Below are 18,985 nucleotides of genomic sequence, written 5' to 3'. Positions count from 1 at the left end.
GCCCCCACCCGTCCTTTGTGGGGGGCATCTTTCACTTGGCTAAAGAAGTGGTTTTCTCCTCCTAGCTTCGGAAGAGTTTGTTTTTTCAATAAGGAAGGGATGATGGATATTAATCAAGATGCTTCTATCAAGGTTTTCCAAAGTGACCACCTTCGTGGTTCTCTCCCTAGCCTGTTAACGTCAGAACAGACGTCCTTGTGTTCTGAGGCTAAATCCTCCTTGGTCACGATGTGTTGTTCTTATTTTGTACGCTAATAGATTCAGTCTGATCGTTTGGTTGACTGTGCCTATCGGTAAAGTTGACCTGTGGCTCTCATGTTGTGTGTGTGTGCTTGGCCAGCCTTGTTTCAGAGCTGTGCTGGCCTCAACACCGAGGAAGCCCGTAACTCTCAGTTGCCATAATATATGGAATTTCTTTCCCGGAAGGTTTCATAGAACTCCCTTGAAATTGCCCACGATTAATGGCTCTGGAGGTAGGTCTTGTTTTTTTTCTCTTATTTTCCTTTTTTCTCCTGTCTATGTTGAAAAATTTCAAAGCTCCAGAAACGTTGCAAGAATAGTAGACCTTTACATAGTCCGCTTTTCCCTGTTTGACGTTTTGGGGCCGAACCAGCAGAAAGTAAGTTGGAACATCACGACAGTCCTGGTCCAGTTCTTCACGTGGCTCCCGGGCTCGCAGCACCTCCTCCCTCCCCGGTCACGGGGCTCAAATCGCCCCTCTGCACCCTCCCGGTGCAGTGACGGCCCCTACAGCTTGCTGAGACCCAGGCCCCAGTGAAGGGTTACACGTTGCATATGTAGTCCCGTCTGTAATCTGGGTCTGGCCTTTTTTTTTTTTGTCTTTCATGGCATTGATTTGTTATCACTACGGTCCTGTTGCAGAATGTCCCTCAGTCAAGGCTTCTCTGACGTTTTGAGTTGGTTAACAGTGGAAAGTCCCCATAACTCTCTCCCTGCCACCCAGATCTCCCAGGGACCAGCAAATAAGTGCGTGTAAGCACGCGTGCCCGCCACTTCCTGAACTGTATCCAGAGGTGGGACAGACCACGCCCCTCCCCCTGAGGACCGGGAGTCCTTCTCTTGTGTAACCACAGTGCCGGCCGTGGTCTGCCTGGGCCACAGTGTCCGCAAGCACCGTTTCCTGGTACGGACCCTGTCTCCGGTCACACGAGACATTCAGCTGCCTCAGATCTTCAGCCACCCCCCACCCCCCACCCCGGAGCACAGCTTCCGTCTTTGCCCGTAACATTTTGCGGAGAACACGCCCCTTACTTTCTGGAGCGCTCCTCAGTTCGGGTGCGTCCCTCATTTCCTGAGATTCCAGTTGTATGTCCCAGGCTGGAATACCACACGGAGGACATGGTGTCCTCGACGTGTCCCGTCCTGAGGCACGGAGCCCGTTTGTCCTGCACTGACCTCGTTTGTTCCTCTTTGACATCATTGCAAGTGACGTTCACGTGACACGAAGCAGCCATTTGAAAGTGAACGACTCGGTGGTTGTGTAAGGCATGTCCAGAGTCGTGCAACCACGAGCTAAATCAAGGGTCAAAACATTTCCATCGCCCCAACCCCTTCCCCCCGACCCCCGACTAAGCAGCCTCTCCCCATCCCACCCTTCCCCCAGCCTGTGGCAGCCACGAATCTCCTGTTGTGGACGTTTTGTATGAACAGAATCATGTACTACGTGGCCTTTCATGCCTGGCTTATTTCACGGAGCAAGAGGTCTTCGAGATTCGTTGTAGCAGGTGTCAGCGGGTTGTTCCTTTTTGTTGCCAAATACTCCATCGTACAGCTGTACCGTGTTTCGTGTACTCCTTGGTCCACTGATGGACATCTGGGCTGTGTTCACCTTACGGCTGTTAAGAATAGGGGCGCCTGGGTGGTTCAGTCGGTTGAGCGTCTGACTTCCGCTCAGGTCATGATCTCGGGGTCCATGAGTTCAAGCCCTGTGTCGGGCTCTGTGCTGACAGCTCAGAGCCTGGAGCCTGCTTCGGATTCTATCTCCCTTTCTCTGCCCCTCCCCCACTCATGCTCTCTTTCAAAAATAAACATTAAAAATTTAAAAAAAATACTGCAGATATGAACATGTGTGTACACGGATTTGTGCAAGTGCCTACCTAGCAGTGGAAAATGTTTAGCTTTTTGAGGAACCATCAAATTGTTTTCCACAGCAACTGTATGCCATTTCACACTCCCACCAGCAGCGTATGAAAGTTAAGATTTCTCCACATCCTTGTCGCTACTTTCCTGGTTTTGTTTTGTTTTGTTTTTTAAAAGCCATCCTAGTGGGTGTGAAGTTTTTAACCTCGTTTTGGTTTTAATTTGCATTTCCCTAATGAGTAGTGATGTCAGCATCTTTTTTGTGTATTTGTTGGCTACTTCTACAGCGAAGTAGGAAGGTCTGTTCAAGTCTTTTGCCCATTTTTAAAAATTGAGTTGGCTTTTCACTGTGGGGTTGAAGAATTCTTTATGTAATCTGGATACTAGACCCTTATATGATTTTTAAATACTTTCTTCCATTCTGTGGGTTGTGTTTTCACATTCTTGATAATGTCCTTCTAATTTTGGTGATACCCAATTTTTTGTTGTTTTGTTTTGTTGGTTGTGCTTTTGAGGTCCTAAGAATTCATTGCTGAATCCAAAGTCTTGAAGATTTAATAGTGTTTTCTTCTAAGAGTTTTATGGTTTGACCTTTTGTATTTAGGTCATTGATCTATTTTGAATTAATTTTCTGTATGTTGGAGGTAGGGGGTCCAGCTTCATCCTTTCATATGTGAATATCCAGCACTATTTGTTGTAGAGACCTTTCTTTCCCTCATTGAATGGTCTTGGCACCCTGGTCAAAAACCAGTTTGCCGTGGCTGGATAGATTTATTTCTAGACTCTCAGTTCTATTCCCCTGTTCTCTGTGCTAATACACACCACAGTGCATTACTGTTGTGTTGTATGACGTTTTGAAGAAGTTTGGGAAGTGTGATTCCTCCCATTTTTTCCTTAGTATTGACTACTCTGGGCCCCTTGCAATTCCGTATGAATTTGAGGACTGGCTTTTCCATTTCTGGAAAAAAGGAGAGAGTGCCATTGGAATTTCAGCAGGGATTGCCCTGAATCTGTGGATCACTATGGGGGAGTATTCCCATCTTAATGATGTTCAGTCTTCCTGTCCATGAACGTGGAATGTTGTTCCATTTATTTAGGTCATCTTTTAATTTTGGGGAATATTCTGTAGCCAACAGTTTCAGTGTAGAAATCTTTCACCTCTTTAAGTTTATTCGTAGTTAGGTGTTATTGCTTTGGATGCTATTTTGAATATAATGGTTTTCTTAATTTCCTTTTCACATTGTTCATTGCGGGTGTGTAGAAACACAACTGATTTTTTGTGTGTTGATCTTGTACCCTGCAGCTTTGCTGAATTGGTTTGGGTTGGGTGGGAGAGTTGTGAGTTCTTCGGGATTTTCTGTATGTAGATTCATCTGTGAACAGAGATGTTTAACTTCTTCCTTTCCAGCTTGGATGCCTTTTTCTTTTTCCTGCCTAATTGCTCTGGCGAGAACTTCTAGTACAATGTTGAACGGCAGTGGTGAATGCAGGCATCCTTGCTTGTTCCTCACCTTGGGGGGGGAGTTTTTGACTTGCACCATTTAGTACGAAGTGAGCTGTGGGTTTTTCATGGACATTCTTTATCGTGTTGAGAAAGTTTATCATGAAAGTATGCCTTGTCTGACTTCAGACCGTCTGGTTTCTTCACTGTGGCGTTGCTCATTCCTCTGTAATTACTGAATTACTTGTAGGGTTATGATCTCTTACCAGCAACCTTAAGGACCATGTGACACGCTGGTAAAGAGGGTGTGTTGTCCTAAGAAGAAAGGGGACAGCAGCTGCCACATCTTGGCACCACAGATGGCCACATCTGGCTGGGTGGCACACAGCCTCCACAGGCCCAGGGTGATTGGTTCTTATGCTGACCCCCTCCTTTGTGTTAACAGCCCGACTCGGATTCGACCAAACACTCGACTCCATCGAACAGCTCCAACCCCAGTGGCCCCCCAAGCCCCAACTCCCCGCACAGGAGCCAGCTCCCCCTGGAAGGCCTGGAGCAGCCGGCCTCCGACGCCTGAAACCGCCAGCCTGCCGCCTCACCACTGTGGGGCCCGGGAGCGGGGGGTGGTCTCCACTGTCAGTGCCAAGACTGAGCTGACTCTCCAGTGTTGTCCGAGGAAACATAGACTCAATTTGTAGATATGGAGATAAAGAAAAATCTTTATTATAGTAATGATCAGTTACACGCCGCATGGGCTGTGGCGGTAGACCGGATCCACTCAACTGCACAGCTGTGAGGAAACACTGTTCCGTTTGCACATGAAGGACCAGCACCCAGCCCAGAACAAGCTGAGAAGGCGCACGGGGCCCCACAGACACCCAGTGGGCCCAGCGCAGCCCTGCTGAGGAAGTAGCTCGGAACGCAGCCTCAGTGACGAGCCTGTTCCCTATTTCCTGAAACTGTTTCCTAGGACCTTAGGAGAATAGTAGGAAGTTGTGTGTCATTCCCAGTGTCACTAGAATTGTGAAGACAGGAAAGTGGAGGTTAGTCAGTGGCCTTTTTATTCATTTAGCCATCACAGTCGGCTGCAGACGACCTTCCGCCGACCTCGTAGCCATGGACACAGGCCCCTGGTGAGTGACTCCTGCCCTGGGTCCCTTGTGTGTGTTAGTCCATTCCCGGTCACAACCGTCAAGCGTCACCTGTATCTACTACTGTGAAGTCAGCTCACTTCCACAGCTTCTGCCTCACCGCAAAACCGGGGAGCGTCGAGCAGCATCCAGGCCGAGGCCTGCTGGGCGAGAGGAGGCCAGCGCCCCCGACGCCCCGCCCCTGCATGGAGCCCTGTGATTAGTGCCCGTATGCATCATGTAGACTCGCCCGACACACTCCTGCACATTGGCTCGGCCCGCGTATTTACTCTCACCCTTCCTTGCTCACGTGTTGAGTGGTCGGGTTTGTGGCCTGTCCCATTAAAGGCTGATGGTTGACTGGCCAGCAGACACAGCTGGTCTTTGGCCCAGGACGGGCTTCTCCCCGCGCTCCCGCTGGTCGACGTTCTTGGCGACGCTGTTTAAGACGTGCACTTACCTTGAGTCGGCACTGAGTGACGTGGGCACCACGGCCTGCCTGTGCGTGTCACACGCCCAGCACCTGCCCGCCCGCCCACCTCCCTGGGCCTTCTGCTGGGGCTGGCACCTGCTGGGGGTTCTGGTTTTTACTTTTTTAATGTAAGTCTGAGTCTTTGTAATTATTGAATCGTGAGAACATTTTTGAACAATTTACCTGTCAATAAAGCAGATGACAGCCATTTAAAGTTCTCAGTGGTCTGCCTGAGCATGAGGACTTGTCACCCTGTGCGCATCTGGGTCCCCTGTGCAGGAAGTCCCTCCCCAAAAGTTGAAGGAGCCCCCTTACCTGCAGAAGCTGTTCTTGGTCATTCACTTGGGGTGGGGGTGAGGGGTCCTGCAGAAGACTCCTGTGTCCACATGGCAGGAACTGGCTTCCAGCATAGGGCCCTGGCGGGAGTCCTTGTGGGGCGACACCCTGACAGGGTAGGTAGGACCTGGCTTGAGCCCCTGGGTGGAGAGAGGGGCCACCTGGCTAGGTGCCCCTGCTAGGCCTCCAGGTAGCCAGCCATAGCAATTCCATTTGAATTTCAACCTGAGAGGAGGAGGAGCCCTCGAGGGTCATGGTCAGGGCCAGCGGGCTCCCATGAGACCCCCGCAAGGCAGAGCAGGGGCCCCAGGAGAGAAGCTGCACAAGAGAGGCTCCCATCTGGGGGGCTGCCTGGAGCAGTAGGGGGGAACTGTCCACCCACAAGCACGCGGGTTCCTCAGCAACCCTAGAGGACAGGATGGGGCAGGCCAGAGTCACCGGGAGCCAGCAGAACTTGGGACAGGGGGTGGGCAACCACACTGGGGGCTCTGCCCTGATGGCTTCATTTCCTCAAGGGTGGGCAGTAGCCTGTGGTGCGTCAAGTTCTGTTTTGCCCTGAACCCCAGTAAGTTTTTGGTAAAACAAGGGCAGTAACCGCCCACCCCTGCCAGAGCAGGAGGAGTGAGGGTACAGCAAAGTACGAACAGCAGCCGGCCCGGTGAAGGGCAGGCCGTGCTCCGGAACCATCCGCGGGGCCGCGGCAGCTCTGTGCCACCCAGCGCGGCCTGGGCCCTGCTCCGTGATGCACATCCCACAGCCCATCTGTTCCCCTGGTCTTGGTGAGTCCACCACCCCCTACGTAGGGGACAGATGGCAATCCTCCCACCTGCCCCTGAAGGGGGATCGGAGTAGCAGTGACCACGCCAGGTACAGGCGGAGCCTTTCAGACACAGAAGCTGGGGAAACGGATAAAGGAGCATGAACGAGCTGTGCAGGGCAGAGGGAGCCGGGCCTCCAGGCAGGGCCTGAGACCCGGCCCAGCTGAGGTCTGCTCCACGTGAGGATTAAAGTGAGCCATGCAGAGCGCCTGTCACTGAACAACAGGCACTCGGGCGTCCGCGGTCTCACAAAGAGGAGTCGCTGTACTAGCAGGATGGTGGCCTTGCACAGCGGAACGCTGCCCGGCACCGAGAGTGACACAGCACAACCATACACGACGGTGGATGTCGCCGACGAGATTCCGGCCGCACGGAACACAGCGGACGCATCCACCCGACAGGAGCCCCCGGAGCGGCAGCCCGGGGGCCGGGCACTGGCGATGCTTCCAGACCCACGCGCCGCTCCCACTGAAGGCTGGCGGACCTCTCCCCGAGCCCTCGTCCGTGCACTTCCACGCGCAGCCGTGGGATTCTCTCGCCCTGCTCCGCCCCGGCACCCGCTCCCCAGGCCGGAGCCACCGCCGGGAAGGGCAGGCCTTGCGGCGACGCACACCCCCCTGCCCTGACACCCCGTGGGCAGCGGAGGGGCCAGACCCACCCTGTCCCTCCAGGACAGCCTCCGGGTCTGGCGGACGGCCACGTGCTCAGCCCAGGCCCGAGCCGTGGGAGCCTGAGCTGCTTGGTCCACACAGAGCCTCCAGCCGGTGGGCACCGCACCCACCTGCCCTCCGTCCCCCCACTGGACCGGCAGGAGGAGGAAGCCCTTCCGGCCTGGTACCAGCCAGCCAGTGAGAAAGCGCCACCAGCCCCAATGCCCGCTGCCCCCGGTGGACCACCACTCAGACCAGCCCCACCCAACCCCCCGCCTTTTCTCTACCGTGTTCCTCTCCTTTGGTCTCCGGACTTGCCTGCCTGCAGTTTCGCCACAGCCTGCATACCCAGAAGTGCAACTACTCTGCCATTCCAGAACAAACCCGTTTTTCTGGTAAAATGGCCGGCTGTTGTATTTGCAAGGTCGAAATTATATGGTGTCAAATATAGGAGCCAGAGAAGACCCCCAACAGCCCCTGAGGCCGGCGAGCAACGGACTCCGTGAGCATTCTGCTTCCTCGCCGACCCCGGGGGGTAAGTCTCCTCTGCACCTGAGCTCCACTGTCTGCATTTTGAGCTCTCCAGATTTACTCAGGATCTGTCTTAAAGACTTTGTCCTTGGGATGCATACTTGTTTTTCTGAGTTTTTTTTTTTTTTAATTTTTTGATGTTTATTTATTTTTGAGAGAGAAACAGAGCACAAGCGGGGGAGGGGCAGAGAGAGAGGTGGACACAGAATCCGAAGCAGGCTCCAGGCGCCATGCTGTCAGCACAGAGCCCCACGCCGGGCTCAAACCCACAGACGGAGAGATCATGACCTGAGCCAAAGTCGGACGCTCAACTGACTGAGCCACCCAGGCACCCCTTGTTTTTCTGAGCTTTTAAGCTAACAGTATAAGATCCAAATCTGCTAAGTTTTCTCAGGAGGGTCCTCCTTCCGGGACCCTGGCCAGCTTTGTTTAACAACTATGGTCCCTCCTCATGCACATTTTTAACCAAATGGGCAAATTTAGCTAAAGATAAGCCATTTAGGGAAACTTCAGGTCTCCCCAAAGTTAACTTTTCTCAAAATCAAATTAGAAGACCATGGCTCTAAATTTAAAGTAGGGGTTCCTGGGTGACTCAGTTAAATGTCTGACCCTTGATCTCAGGTCAGGTCTTGATCTACGGGTGGGGAGTTCAAGCCCCACATTCAGCTCTATGCTAGGCATGAAGCCTACTTAAAAAAAAATAATAATATAAATGTAAACAAAGTGAATGAGATGTTTATTTTTAATTGGCACCTGGGGGCACCTGGGTGGCTCAGTCGGTTGAGCGTCCGACTTCGGCTCAGGTCATGATCTCACGGTTTGTGGGTTCGAGCCCCACATCGGGCTCTGTGCTGACAGCTCAGAGCCTGGTGCCTGCTTCGGATTCTGTGTCTCCCTCTCTCTGCTCTTCCCTGGCTCACATGCTGTCTCTCTCTCAAAAATGAATAAAGATTAAATTGGCACCTGGAGGCTCCCAACATGTTCAGGACTCTAAGATCACCACTTTGCAAGAAAACCATTACTAAATTAAGGCAAAAGACAACTGGAAGACAACCAGTTGTGAGGCCTCAGTTTCTCTCTCCTGGCTTCCCTGTGTGCAGGTGCCTGGGGCCCTCCTGTGCTCATGCCCACCTCCACAGCCTAGTTCTTTCCCCTTCCACCACCCCATCCTCCTTCATTCTAATCCTCTCTGAACTTACCTCTTCTCCCACTGTCCCCACTCCCTTCTCTGCTCCTATCAGAACCTGAACCTTAAATGAAGCCCTCTGCAGATCCTTACAGACTTGTCAAGGAATTTAACGTAGTTACTCGGTCTTTTCAACCCAGTCTCTCAGACGTATGTCAATCGGTTCACATGCTTGTTGGCGAGGGTCAGGCCCAATGTTGGACGAAACCGGCCCAGTGAGAAAATCCTGAAAAGGATTTAGAGAAACAACTAGGAAGCCCAGACACGCAGTAGAGAATTTCACAGAACAATTACAGAAGGCTTTTCCTAAGCCTGTTGGTTGGCATGAAATTCAGGCTTGCACGCTAAACACCTTATGAACCTGTTCTTAACTGTTATGACTACAGATTGCTTTTAACGAAAACCCTGGCCTTCTTGGATGTCGGTTCCACCCAGGTAGCCTCTAACTCTGTGTTCATTAATGGGCCGAGCTGGGATCTTCCCTTTCTAGTTAAGAGGACCGGGACGGAATGGGAAGCTTGTCCACTGCAGGCCCAGTTAATGTAGCGAGCCGGCTCGCCTGCACCCTGGGTGATTCAACGAAAAGGAAGAACCGTGTGGTCCATAATTTTCAACTCCGACAAATGGAGGCCCCTAAGCAAAACTAAAAGCGTCCCGATCTTTACCGGTATTGTAAAAAGCCAGGCCGTTGGGAAAAGACCGCTGGACACTTAAGAGCTCCAGCCGCCTTCCACCCTCTGACCAGCCTTTCCAGATCCTTGGGAATGAAGGTCTCTCTGCCCTTACGGCAGTGCTCAACCCCGCTACTGGCAAGCAGCCCCCGCCTCGGAGTGCTAACACCCTTCAAGTGGGAGGGGAGGGTCTCTAGTAAGCCTCGAAAGGGTCCCGTCTCTGAACCTGGTCTCTCTTGCCCAGGCCCTCTAAGAGATGCCCACCTTTCCTCCTTAGTTCCTCGGCCTCTGTACACTCACCGGGCCCAAATTGCGTAGAGAAGCACGCTGGGATTTCTTTCTCCCGGAAGGGGGAAGTAATTCTAGAATCCGACAGCGGCAACCAAAATAGCCAACCTGGTGAATCCCGTGACCCTTCAACATCTTTTATTTGCTCAGTCGCCGACCGCACCGGAGCCGATTCCGAGGACACCAACCGTATGACCCTCCTGGACCAACTACCGCCCTCCGTATGGGCAAAATCCTCCACTGCTCCCGGCAGGATCCACAGCACGCCTCCCATTAAGATCCCAACAGACCCCTCAGAGCCTCTCCCCGGAATTAACGGATGCGCCGTAAACAAAGACACTCTGAGGGCACTTAGATGCTCACGGAACATCGGGAGGCTCGGGGTCTCATTATCCCCTGTAGTAGGGCCGGCGACACCCCTATTTTACCTGTAAGAAGACCCAGTGGCTGAGGAGGGAGGTCTGTCCAAGAACCCCAAGCCATAAATAACACTGTCCCAAACCTAAAACTAACCAAAGTCTAAGGTTTTCTCAGACTAGCTGGCTGTCGAAACTGGATTCCAAACCTCTCTCTTGTGGCCTGACCTGGACATGTTCTCTAAAGAAACCAACAAACTTGACCCTATCATCTGGGACGATCAGGATGACATAACCTTTGGGGCCTTAAAGAAAAGCTTAATGAGGCCTCCTGCCCTCGGACACCCTCATTATCAACTCCCCTTTTCCTTTTTTGTATATGAGGAGGAAGAGAATGCCCTTTGAGCATCCACCCCCAAATGAGCCATTCCCGCCACCACCCTTTTGGCTCAGGCCAGTGAGGAGACAGACCCGGGACCCCTGTTGCCATCCCCATGCTTGGTGCAGTCGAGACGCCCCTGAACACCCACCAGCCTCCGGCTAGTCATCTCCCCCCTGTGAAACCCCCTTCCTAACTGCTCCTCCCAGAACTCCTTCCCCCACAGTCAACGTCTCCCTGCCACCCTCCTCCCTCCCTCACAGACATCTGTCCCACTGCCAACAGATCACCTCTGATTCTGTGTGATAATTTACAGGAAACTCCTGTAACCAATGCAAGTTTTTCATGGGAAAATGAAAAATACTGAAGAAGGCTCAAGATGGCAATGTACCATCGGGAACTCCCTTCGTCCCATGGACGTGACAATCTACAACTACATTCAGAACAGTTCCCAATGATGGGGACCTAGAAACTGGATGACCAGAGCCTACACAATGAGGGGCAGCACAGAGACAGGCAGAAGAGACAGAGATACAGTCTCTCTGAGGAAAACCCACACCAGGTGCAGCGCCCCACAGTGGACAGGATCTCATGGGTACAAAAGTTTTCCCTGATTAGAGCTCCACATCAGGCACCCCCACTCTCAGATCCTGCACAGGAGACAGGCCCCCAAAACACTTGGCTTCAAAGATCAACAGGGAGTATGTCTTGCAAAACTACAGAACTGTAAGAAAAGGAAAACCCGCTCTTAAAGGATTAACACGCAGACTCACCGGTCAGTTGGCCCAGAAACCAGTGCAAACACACCATTTCAAAACATGCATATGCCATAGGTGGAGACGCACTTCTTAACCGTGGGGCACCTGCCAGAGAGCAGGGAGGCCACTGGGGCCGCTGGGCTCAGGCCCCAGGGACTGAGATGCTGGCACGGCCATTTTTTCCAGCTCATTCTGTATGGACCCCAGTGCTGGCAAGTGCCATTTTGAAATCCTCCCTCTAGACTGCTAGCCACAGGGTGCACACCCGAGAGCCCCGCACAAGCCTGGCTCTGCAGAGGCCTCGGCTGACAGGGTGTCAACGCGGCCCGTGAGTGAGCCACGCCAGTCACGGCAGCGCCTCACGGCCAGCCAGGCGAGGTGTCAGCCCTGCCCACCAGCACACCCGCAGCCGTCTTGGCCCCCCTGCAACAGAAGGGCACCCGCAGCCCACACAAGGGACACCCTGGAGCACTTGGCTCTGGTGGCCGGCGGGAGACTGCGCTTCTTGGCCCTATAGGACTTTTCCTGCATAGGCCGCTCCTTGAACAGCAGAAAAAGTAACTGAACAACCTAATACACAGAAGCAAACACAGAGTCAGGCAAAATGGACAGAGAGGAGTATGTTCCAAACAAAATAACAAAACAAAACCTGAGAAAAAGAACTAAATGAAACTGAGATAAGCACCAGCCTCACAGTTCAAAGTAATAGTCATAAAGATGCTGACCGAACTCGGGAGAAGAACGGATAAAACAGTGTGGACTTTAACCAAGATGCAGACAGTGTAAGAAAGTACCAATCAGAACTGAAGAGCATGAAAACAAGTAGAAAATACACTGGAGGAAATAGCAACAGGTTTGAGGTTACAGGAGAACGAATGAGAGATCGGGAAGACGGGAGCAGAAACCACCCAAAATAAAGAACAAAAAGAAAAAAGAATTAAAAGAAATGAGAAGAGTTGAAGAGCCTCTGGGACAACATCAAGTGTTCTAACATTTGCGTCGCAGGGGTCCCAGAAGGAGAGAGAGAATGGGGCAGAAAACTTCTTTCAACAAGTAATGGTTGAAAACTTCATTAACCTGCAGAAAGAAACAGACATCCAGACCAGGACACACAGAGAGCCCCAAACAAGATGAACCCAGAGACAGCCACACCAAGACACATTATAGCTAAAATGTCAAAAGTTAAAGACATGGAAGGGAAGGGGAGGGGAAAGGAGGGGAGACAGACAATGCCCCCAAATCTGGGGGCACAGCAAAAGCGGTTCTAAGAGGGAAATTCATAGCAGTACAGGTCACCTTAACAAATAAAAACCTCAAACAATATAACCTTACACTTAACAGGACTAGAAAAAGAAGAATAAATAAACTAAGCCCAAAGGTAATAGAAGAAGGAAGGAAATAAACATCAAATTACAAATAAATTAGAGATTTAAATATTAAAGATTAATGAAACTAAGTGCTGCTTCTTTGAAAAAAATAAACAATATTGATAAGCCATTAGCATGACTCCTCAAGAAAAATGAAAGAACTCAAATAAATAAAATTGGAAATGAAAGAGAAGTTACAACGAACACCACAGAACTATAAAGGATTACACAGGACCACTGTGAAAAATTCTACACCAACAGAGGAGGGGCCAAAGTGGCAGAGCAGCATGGAAGGGTTTTTTTTTTTTTTTTTTTTTTTTTGCCTCTCTGATCCCTAAAATGCAGCTAGATCCACACCAAACCATCTTGCACACCTAGAAAACTGATCTGAGGATTAACACAACAATCTGCACAACCTGAACCACAGAATTCAGCAGGTACGCAGCATGGATTGGTGAACTGGGGGAGAGAGAAGCTGAGGGTAGAGAGCTGTTTTTGTGGAGAGAGGACAGAGATGGGGGGAGAATACAGGAAAAGCACCCCTCCCACCCCCCCACCCCCACACTGCAAAGCAGCTGGAGAGAAAGAAAAGTGGAAACACCCATTAAGAGACTTAACATGAAAGGGGGAAAGGAAAAAGAAGAAGGTTTAAATACTGTTAAGATTATAAACAGTGGGAGTGCAGAGTCTGATACCTGCACTCCGCAGCTCAATAACTGGCAGTGCTCCGGTGGAAAGGACGAATCCCATGGAGCAGATAGCGAGGTCTGAGGGGTCCGAGGGCCACAGGGGGAGAGGAGGTTCCCCTGCTGGGAGGACACTTGGTAGAGGCTGTGCGGCCTCCCCACAGGCAAAGGTCCCAGTGGACCCTGGAGAATAGCTACGTTTGCTGGTGTTGGAACAAGGATGTTAACGGTGAAGCCTGGTGCCAGGTATGTGTCATGATTGACCATAACCCCTGAACCGCTGCTGTGACACGATCACACGAACTTTTTCTGGGGCAGGCTAACACCTGGCTGCAGTCTCCGGGCCTCTGCAGCAGTGTCGTCCTGCAAACGTTCCTGGGGGCAGGCCAGCACCCAGCCACTACTCAGCAGGCCTCTCCCCCAGAGGATCTGAGTGGGTCAAAGTTGCAGGGCCCTCAGAAGTGAGGGGTTTGGAAACACAGCCCCATCTGGGATAAAACTCAGGAGAGAGGTGCCACAAGACAAGCTGACAGCTTGGTCATGGACAGTGTAGAAGCAGGGAGTGGACGGAAGCTGGAGACAAAGGAAGGGTGCTTGATTGTGGGTTGGGGACAGCACAGAGTTCTGATGCTAGAGACTGGGTAGCTGGGTGATGCCATTTTCACCCCTCCTGTGCGTGCACACACAGTACACACACCACAACAACCCACCACAGTAAACTGGGCAGCGCCACCTACTGGAGAATGGAGCTACTACACCAAGCCCCGCCCAAGAGGAACACCACAAGTCTCCACCTGCTTAGTTTATGGACTATAAAGTGCTTCATAGTTTGACTTCTAGGGAAAACTGGATGTAATTTCAGTCATATTTCATTCTGTTTGCTGGTCCATCTATTCAATTTTTCTTTTCTTATTCTTTAATACAGAAAGATAAAAAAATTTTATTTTTCTATAAACGATCTTTAATATTTTTCTGCTATATTTTTTACTTTCTTGTAATTTTTTTTAAATTCTACTTTAATTTCATCATCTCATTTTATTCTATTCATTTTTTTAAATTTTTAAACGTTTTATTTTAATTTCCCTTTTTTTCTATATTTTATCAAGCTTCTTTCAACAACCAAATCAAAACACACCTAGGATTCAACATCCGTTATTTGACTTTTTGTGTGTTGTTTTTAGTTTTTTAATTTTTATTTATTTATTTTCTTTTTCTTCCCCCAACATGAAACAAAGGAATTCACCGCAAAAGTAAGAATAGGAAGAAGTCACAGCCTGGGACTTAACACAGATATAACCACAATTTAGAATCACGAGAAGCAGCAGCTGGGGTTGTAAAAAGCATAGAATCCCTTTCTGCAGAGATAAAAGAAGTAAAATCTAGTCAGGATGAAATTAAAAATGCTATAACCTAGATGCAATCTCGAATGGATGCCACGGCAGCAAGGATGGATGAAGGAGAGCAGCCAATCAGTGATATAGAGGACAAACTTCTGGAGAATAAGGAAGCGGAAAAAAAGAGGGAAACTAAGGCAAAAGAGCACAATATAAGAATTAGAGAAATCAGTGACTTGTTAAAAAGGAATAGCATCCGAATGAAAGAAAATGGAGAGAGAGAAAAAGGGTAGAAGTGTTATGTGAGCAAATCATAGTGGAAAACTTTCCTAACCTGAGGAAAGACACAGACATCAAAATCCAGGAAGCAGAGAGGACTCCCATTAGATTTAACAAAAACTGACCATTAACAAGGCATATCATAGTCAAATTCACAAAATACTTAGGCAAGGAAAGAATCATGAAAGCAGCAAGGGGGAAAAACGTCCCTAACCTACAAAGGAAGACAGATCAGGTTCACGGCAGACCTATCTACAGAAACTTGGCAGGCCAGAAAGGAGTGGCAGGATATATTCAACATGCTGAATCGGAAAAATATGCAGCCAAGAATTCTTTATGCGGAAAGGCTGTCATCCAAAATAGAAGGAGAGAGAAAAAATTTCCCAAACCCAAACCAAAGGAATTTGTGACCACTAAACCAGCCCTGCAAGAAATTTTACAGGACACTCTCTTGAGAAAAGATGAAACAAAACAAGACCAGAAGCAACAAAGACTAGAAGGACCAGAGAACGCCACTAGAAACCCCCAACTCTACAGGCAACATAATGGCAATAAATTCATATCTTTCAGTACTCACTCTAAATGTCAGTGGACTAAATGCTCCAATCAAAAGACATAGGGTAACAGAATGGATAAGAAAACAAGATCCATCTATGTGCTGTATACAAGAGACCCATTTTAGCCCTAAAGACACCTTCAGATTCAAAGTAAGGGGATGGAGAACCATCTATCATGCTAATGGTCGCCAAAAGAAAGTTTAACCAAGAAGTTAAAGAGGAAATTAAAAAGTACATGGAAGGCAATGAAAATGATAACACCATAGCCCAAAACCTCTGGGACACAGCAAAGGCGGTAATAAGAGGGAAATATATAGCAATCCAGGCCTTCCTGAAGAAGGAAGAAAGGTCTCAGATACACAACCTAACCTTATACCTTAAAGAACTGGAAAAAGAACAGCAAATAAAACCCAAAACCAGCAGAAGATGGGAAATAATAAAGATTAGAGCAGAAATCAATGGTATTGAAAGCAAATAAAACAAAACAAAAACAGATCAATGAAACCAGGAGCTGGTTCTTTGAAAGAATTAACAAAATTGATAAAACTCTAGTCAGTTTAATCAAAAAGAAAAAGGAAGGGACCCAAATAAAATCAAGAATGAAAGAGGAGAGATCACAATCAACACTGCAGAAATACAAACAATGATGGGAACATTATGAGCAATTATATGTTAATAAATTGGGTAATCTGGAAGAAATGGACAAATTCCTAGAAACATATAAACTACCAAAATTGAAACAGGAAGAATAGACCCATAATCATTAAAAAAAAAAATCTAATTAGTAATCAAAAATCTCCCAAAAACCAAGAGTCCATGGCTGGATGGCTTTCCAGGGGAATTCTAGCAAACGTTTCAAGAAGAGGTAACAACTATTCTTTTGAAGCTGTTCCAAAAAATAGAAATGGAAGGAAAACTTCCAAACTCATTCTATGAAACCAGCATTACCTTGATTCCAAAACCAGACAAAGACCCCCACTAAAAAGCAGAACCACAGACCAATTTCCCTGATGAACATGGATGCAAAAATCCTCAACAAGATAATAGCCAACCAGATCCAACAATACATTAAAAAAATTATTCACCATGACCAAGTGGGATTTATACCCGGGGTGCAGGGCTGGTTCAATATCTGCAAAAAAATTCCATGTGATTCATCACATCTATAAAAGAAAGAACAAAAGGACAAAAAAACACACAATCCTCTCAATAGATGCAGAGAAAGCCTTGGACAAATTACAGCATCCTTTCTTGATAAAAACTCTCAAGAAAGTAGGGATAGAAGGATCATACCTCAAGATCTTAAAAGCCATATATGAAAGACCCAACTCTAATATCTTCTCAATGGGGAAAAACTGAGAGCTTTCCCCCTAAGGTCAGGAACATGACAGGGATGTCCACTCTCACCACTATTATTCAACATAATATCGGAAGTCCTAGCCTCAGCAGTCACACAATGTGAAGGGATAAAAGGCATCCAAATTGGCCAGGTGGATGCCAAACTTTCACTCTTCACAGACACTCTGATATTCTATATGGAAAACCCAAAAGATTCCACCAGAAAACCACTGTAAGTGATCCATGAATTCAGCAAAGTTGCAGGATGTAAAATCAATGCACAGAAATTGGTTACATTTCTATACACCAATAATGAAACAATAGAAAGAGAAATCAAGGAGTCAATCCCATTTACAATTGCACCAAAAACCATAAAATACCTAGGAATAAACCTAACCAGGGGGGTGAAAAACCTATACACTGAAAACTATAGAAAGTTTATGAAAGAAATTGAAGAAGACACAAAAAAATGGAAAAATATTCATGCTCATGGATTGGAAGAACATATATTATTAAAATGTCGATGCTACCCAAACCAATCTACATATTCAATGTAATCCCTATCAGAATAACACCAGCATTCTTCACAAAACTAGAACAATCCTAAAGTTTTCATGGAACCAGAGAAGACCCTGAATAGCCAAAGCAATCCTGAAAAAGCAGGTTTAGTTTAGAAACTAAAGCAGGAGGCATTACAATCCCAGACTTCAAGCTGTATTACCAAGCTGTATTCATCAAGACAGTAATGGTACTGGCACAAAAAACAGACACTCAGATCAATGGAACAGAATAGAGAACCCAGAAATGAACCCACAAACGTATGGCCAACTAATCTTTGACAAAGCAGGGAAGAATATCCAATGGAATAAAGACCATTGCTCTTCAGCAAACAGTGCTAGGAAAACTGGACAGCGACACACAGAAAAATGAACCTGGACCACTTTCTTACACCATACACAAAAATAAACTCAAAATGGATGAAAGACCTAAATGTAAGACAGGAAGCCATCAAAACCCTAGAGGAGAAAGCAGGCAAAAACCTCTCTGACCTCAGCCACAGCAACTTCTTACTCAACACATCTCTGGAGGCAAGGGGGAAAAAAAGCAAAAATGATCTATTGGGACCTCATCAAGATAAAAACCTTCTACACAGTGAAAGAAACAATGAACAAAACTAAAAGGCAATTGATGGAATGGGAGAAGGTATTTGCAAATGACCTATCAGATAAAGGGTTAGTACCCAAAATCTACAAAGAACTTCTCAAACTCAACACCCAAAAAAACAAATAATCCAGGGAAGAAATGGGCAAAAGACATGAATAGACACTTTTCCAAAGAAGACATCCAGATGGCTAACAGACACATGACAAAATGCTCAGTATCACTCATCAGGGAAATACAAATTAAAACCACAATGAGATACCACCTCACACTTATCAGATGGCTAACATTAACAACCCAGGCAACAACAGATGTTGGCAAGAATGCAGAGAAAGAGGAACTCTTTTGCACTGCTGGTGGGAATGCAAACCGGTGCAGCCACTCTGGAAACCAGTGTGGAGGTTCCTCAAAAAATTACAAATAGAACTACCCTACAACCCAGCAATTGCACTACTAGGTATTTATCCAAGGGATACAGATGTGCTGTTTTGAAGGGGCACATGCACTCCAATGTATATATATAGCAGCCCTATTGACAATAGCCAAAGTATGGAAAGAGCCCAAATGTCCATCAACAGATGAATAGATCAAGAAGATGTGGTGTGTATGTATATGTGTGTGTGTGTGTGTGTGTGTGTGTGTGTGTGTGTGAGAGAGAGAGAAAGAGAGAGAGAGAGAGAGAGAGAGAGAAAGAGATGGAGTATTACTCGGCAATCAAAAAGAATGGAATCTTGCCATTTGCAACTACATAGATGGAACTAGAAGGTATTATGCTAAGCGAAATTAGTCAGAGAAAGACAAATATATGACTTTACTCATATGTGGAATTTAAAATACAAAACAGATGAACATAAAGGAAGGGAAGCAAAAACATGAAAACAAGGAGGGGGACAAAACATAAGAGACTCTTCAATACATAGAACAAACTGAGGGTTGCTGGAGGGGTTGTGGGTGGGGGGATGGGCTAAATGGGTAAGGGGCATTAAGGAAGACGCTTGTTGGGATGAGCACTGTGTGTTATACATAGGGGATGAATCACTGGAATCTACTCCTGAAATCATTATTGCACTATATGCTAACTTGGATGTAAATTGAAAAAAAATAAATAAGATTTTAAAAAAAGAAAAATTACACACCAACAAACTGA

General features: G+C 47.7%; 1 protein-coding gene and 1 long non-coding RNA gene across 2 annotated transcripts in view; both read left to right on the top strand.

The window, feature by feature from the left end:
- Positions 1-5,349, top strand: part of CDC42BPB (CDC42 binding protein kinase beta) — a 102,854-nt gene extending 97,505 nt beyond the window's left edge. The window contains exon 37 of the mRNA XM_045448322.1: positions 3,987-5,349. Coding sequence (XP_045304278.1) covers positions 3,987-4,118 — 132 coding nt within the window. The 3' untranslated portion in view covers positions 4,119-5,349. The remainder of the gene's footprint in view (positions 1-3,986) is intronic.
- A 1,909-nt stretch (positions 5,350-7,258) lies between these two features.
- Positions 7,259-18,985, top strand: part of LOC123582099 — a 20,601-nt gene continuing 8,874 nt past the window's right edge. The window contains exon 1 of the long non-coding RNA XR_006704199.1: positions 7,259-7,371. This is a non-coding gene — a long non-coding RNA (uncharacterized LOC123582099). The remainder of the gene's footprint in view (positions 7,372-18,985) is intronic.

This window comes from Leopardus geoffroyi, chromosome B3 (genome assembly GCF_018350155.1).
Source record: "Leopardus geoffroyi isolate Oge1 chromosome B3, O.geoffroyi_Oge1_pat1.0, whole genome shotgun sequence".
Taxonomy (NCBI): domain Eukaryota; kingdom Metazoa; phylum Chordata; class Mammalia; order Carnivora; family Felidae; genus Leopardus; species Leopardus geoffroyi.
Note: the sequence above shows the minus strand (reverse complement) of the source record. Positions and strands in the feature narration are given on the sequence as shown.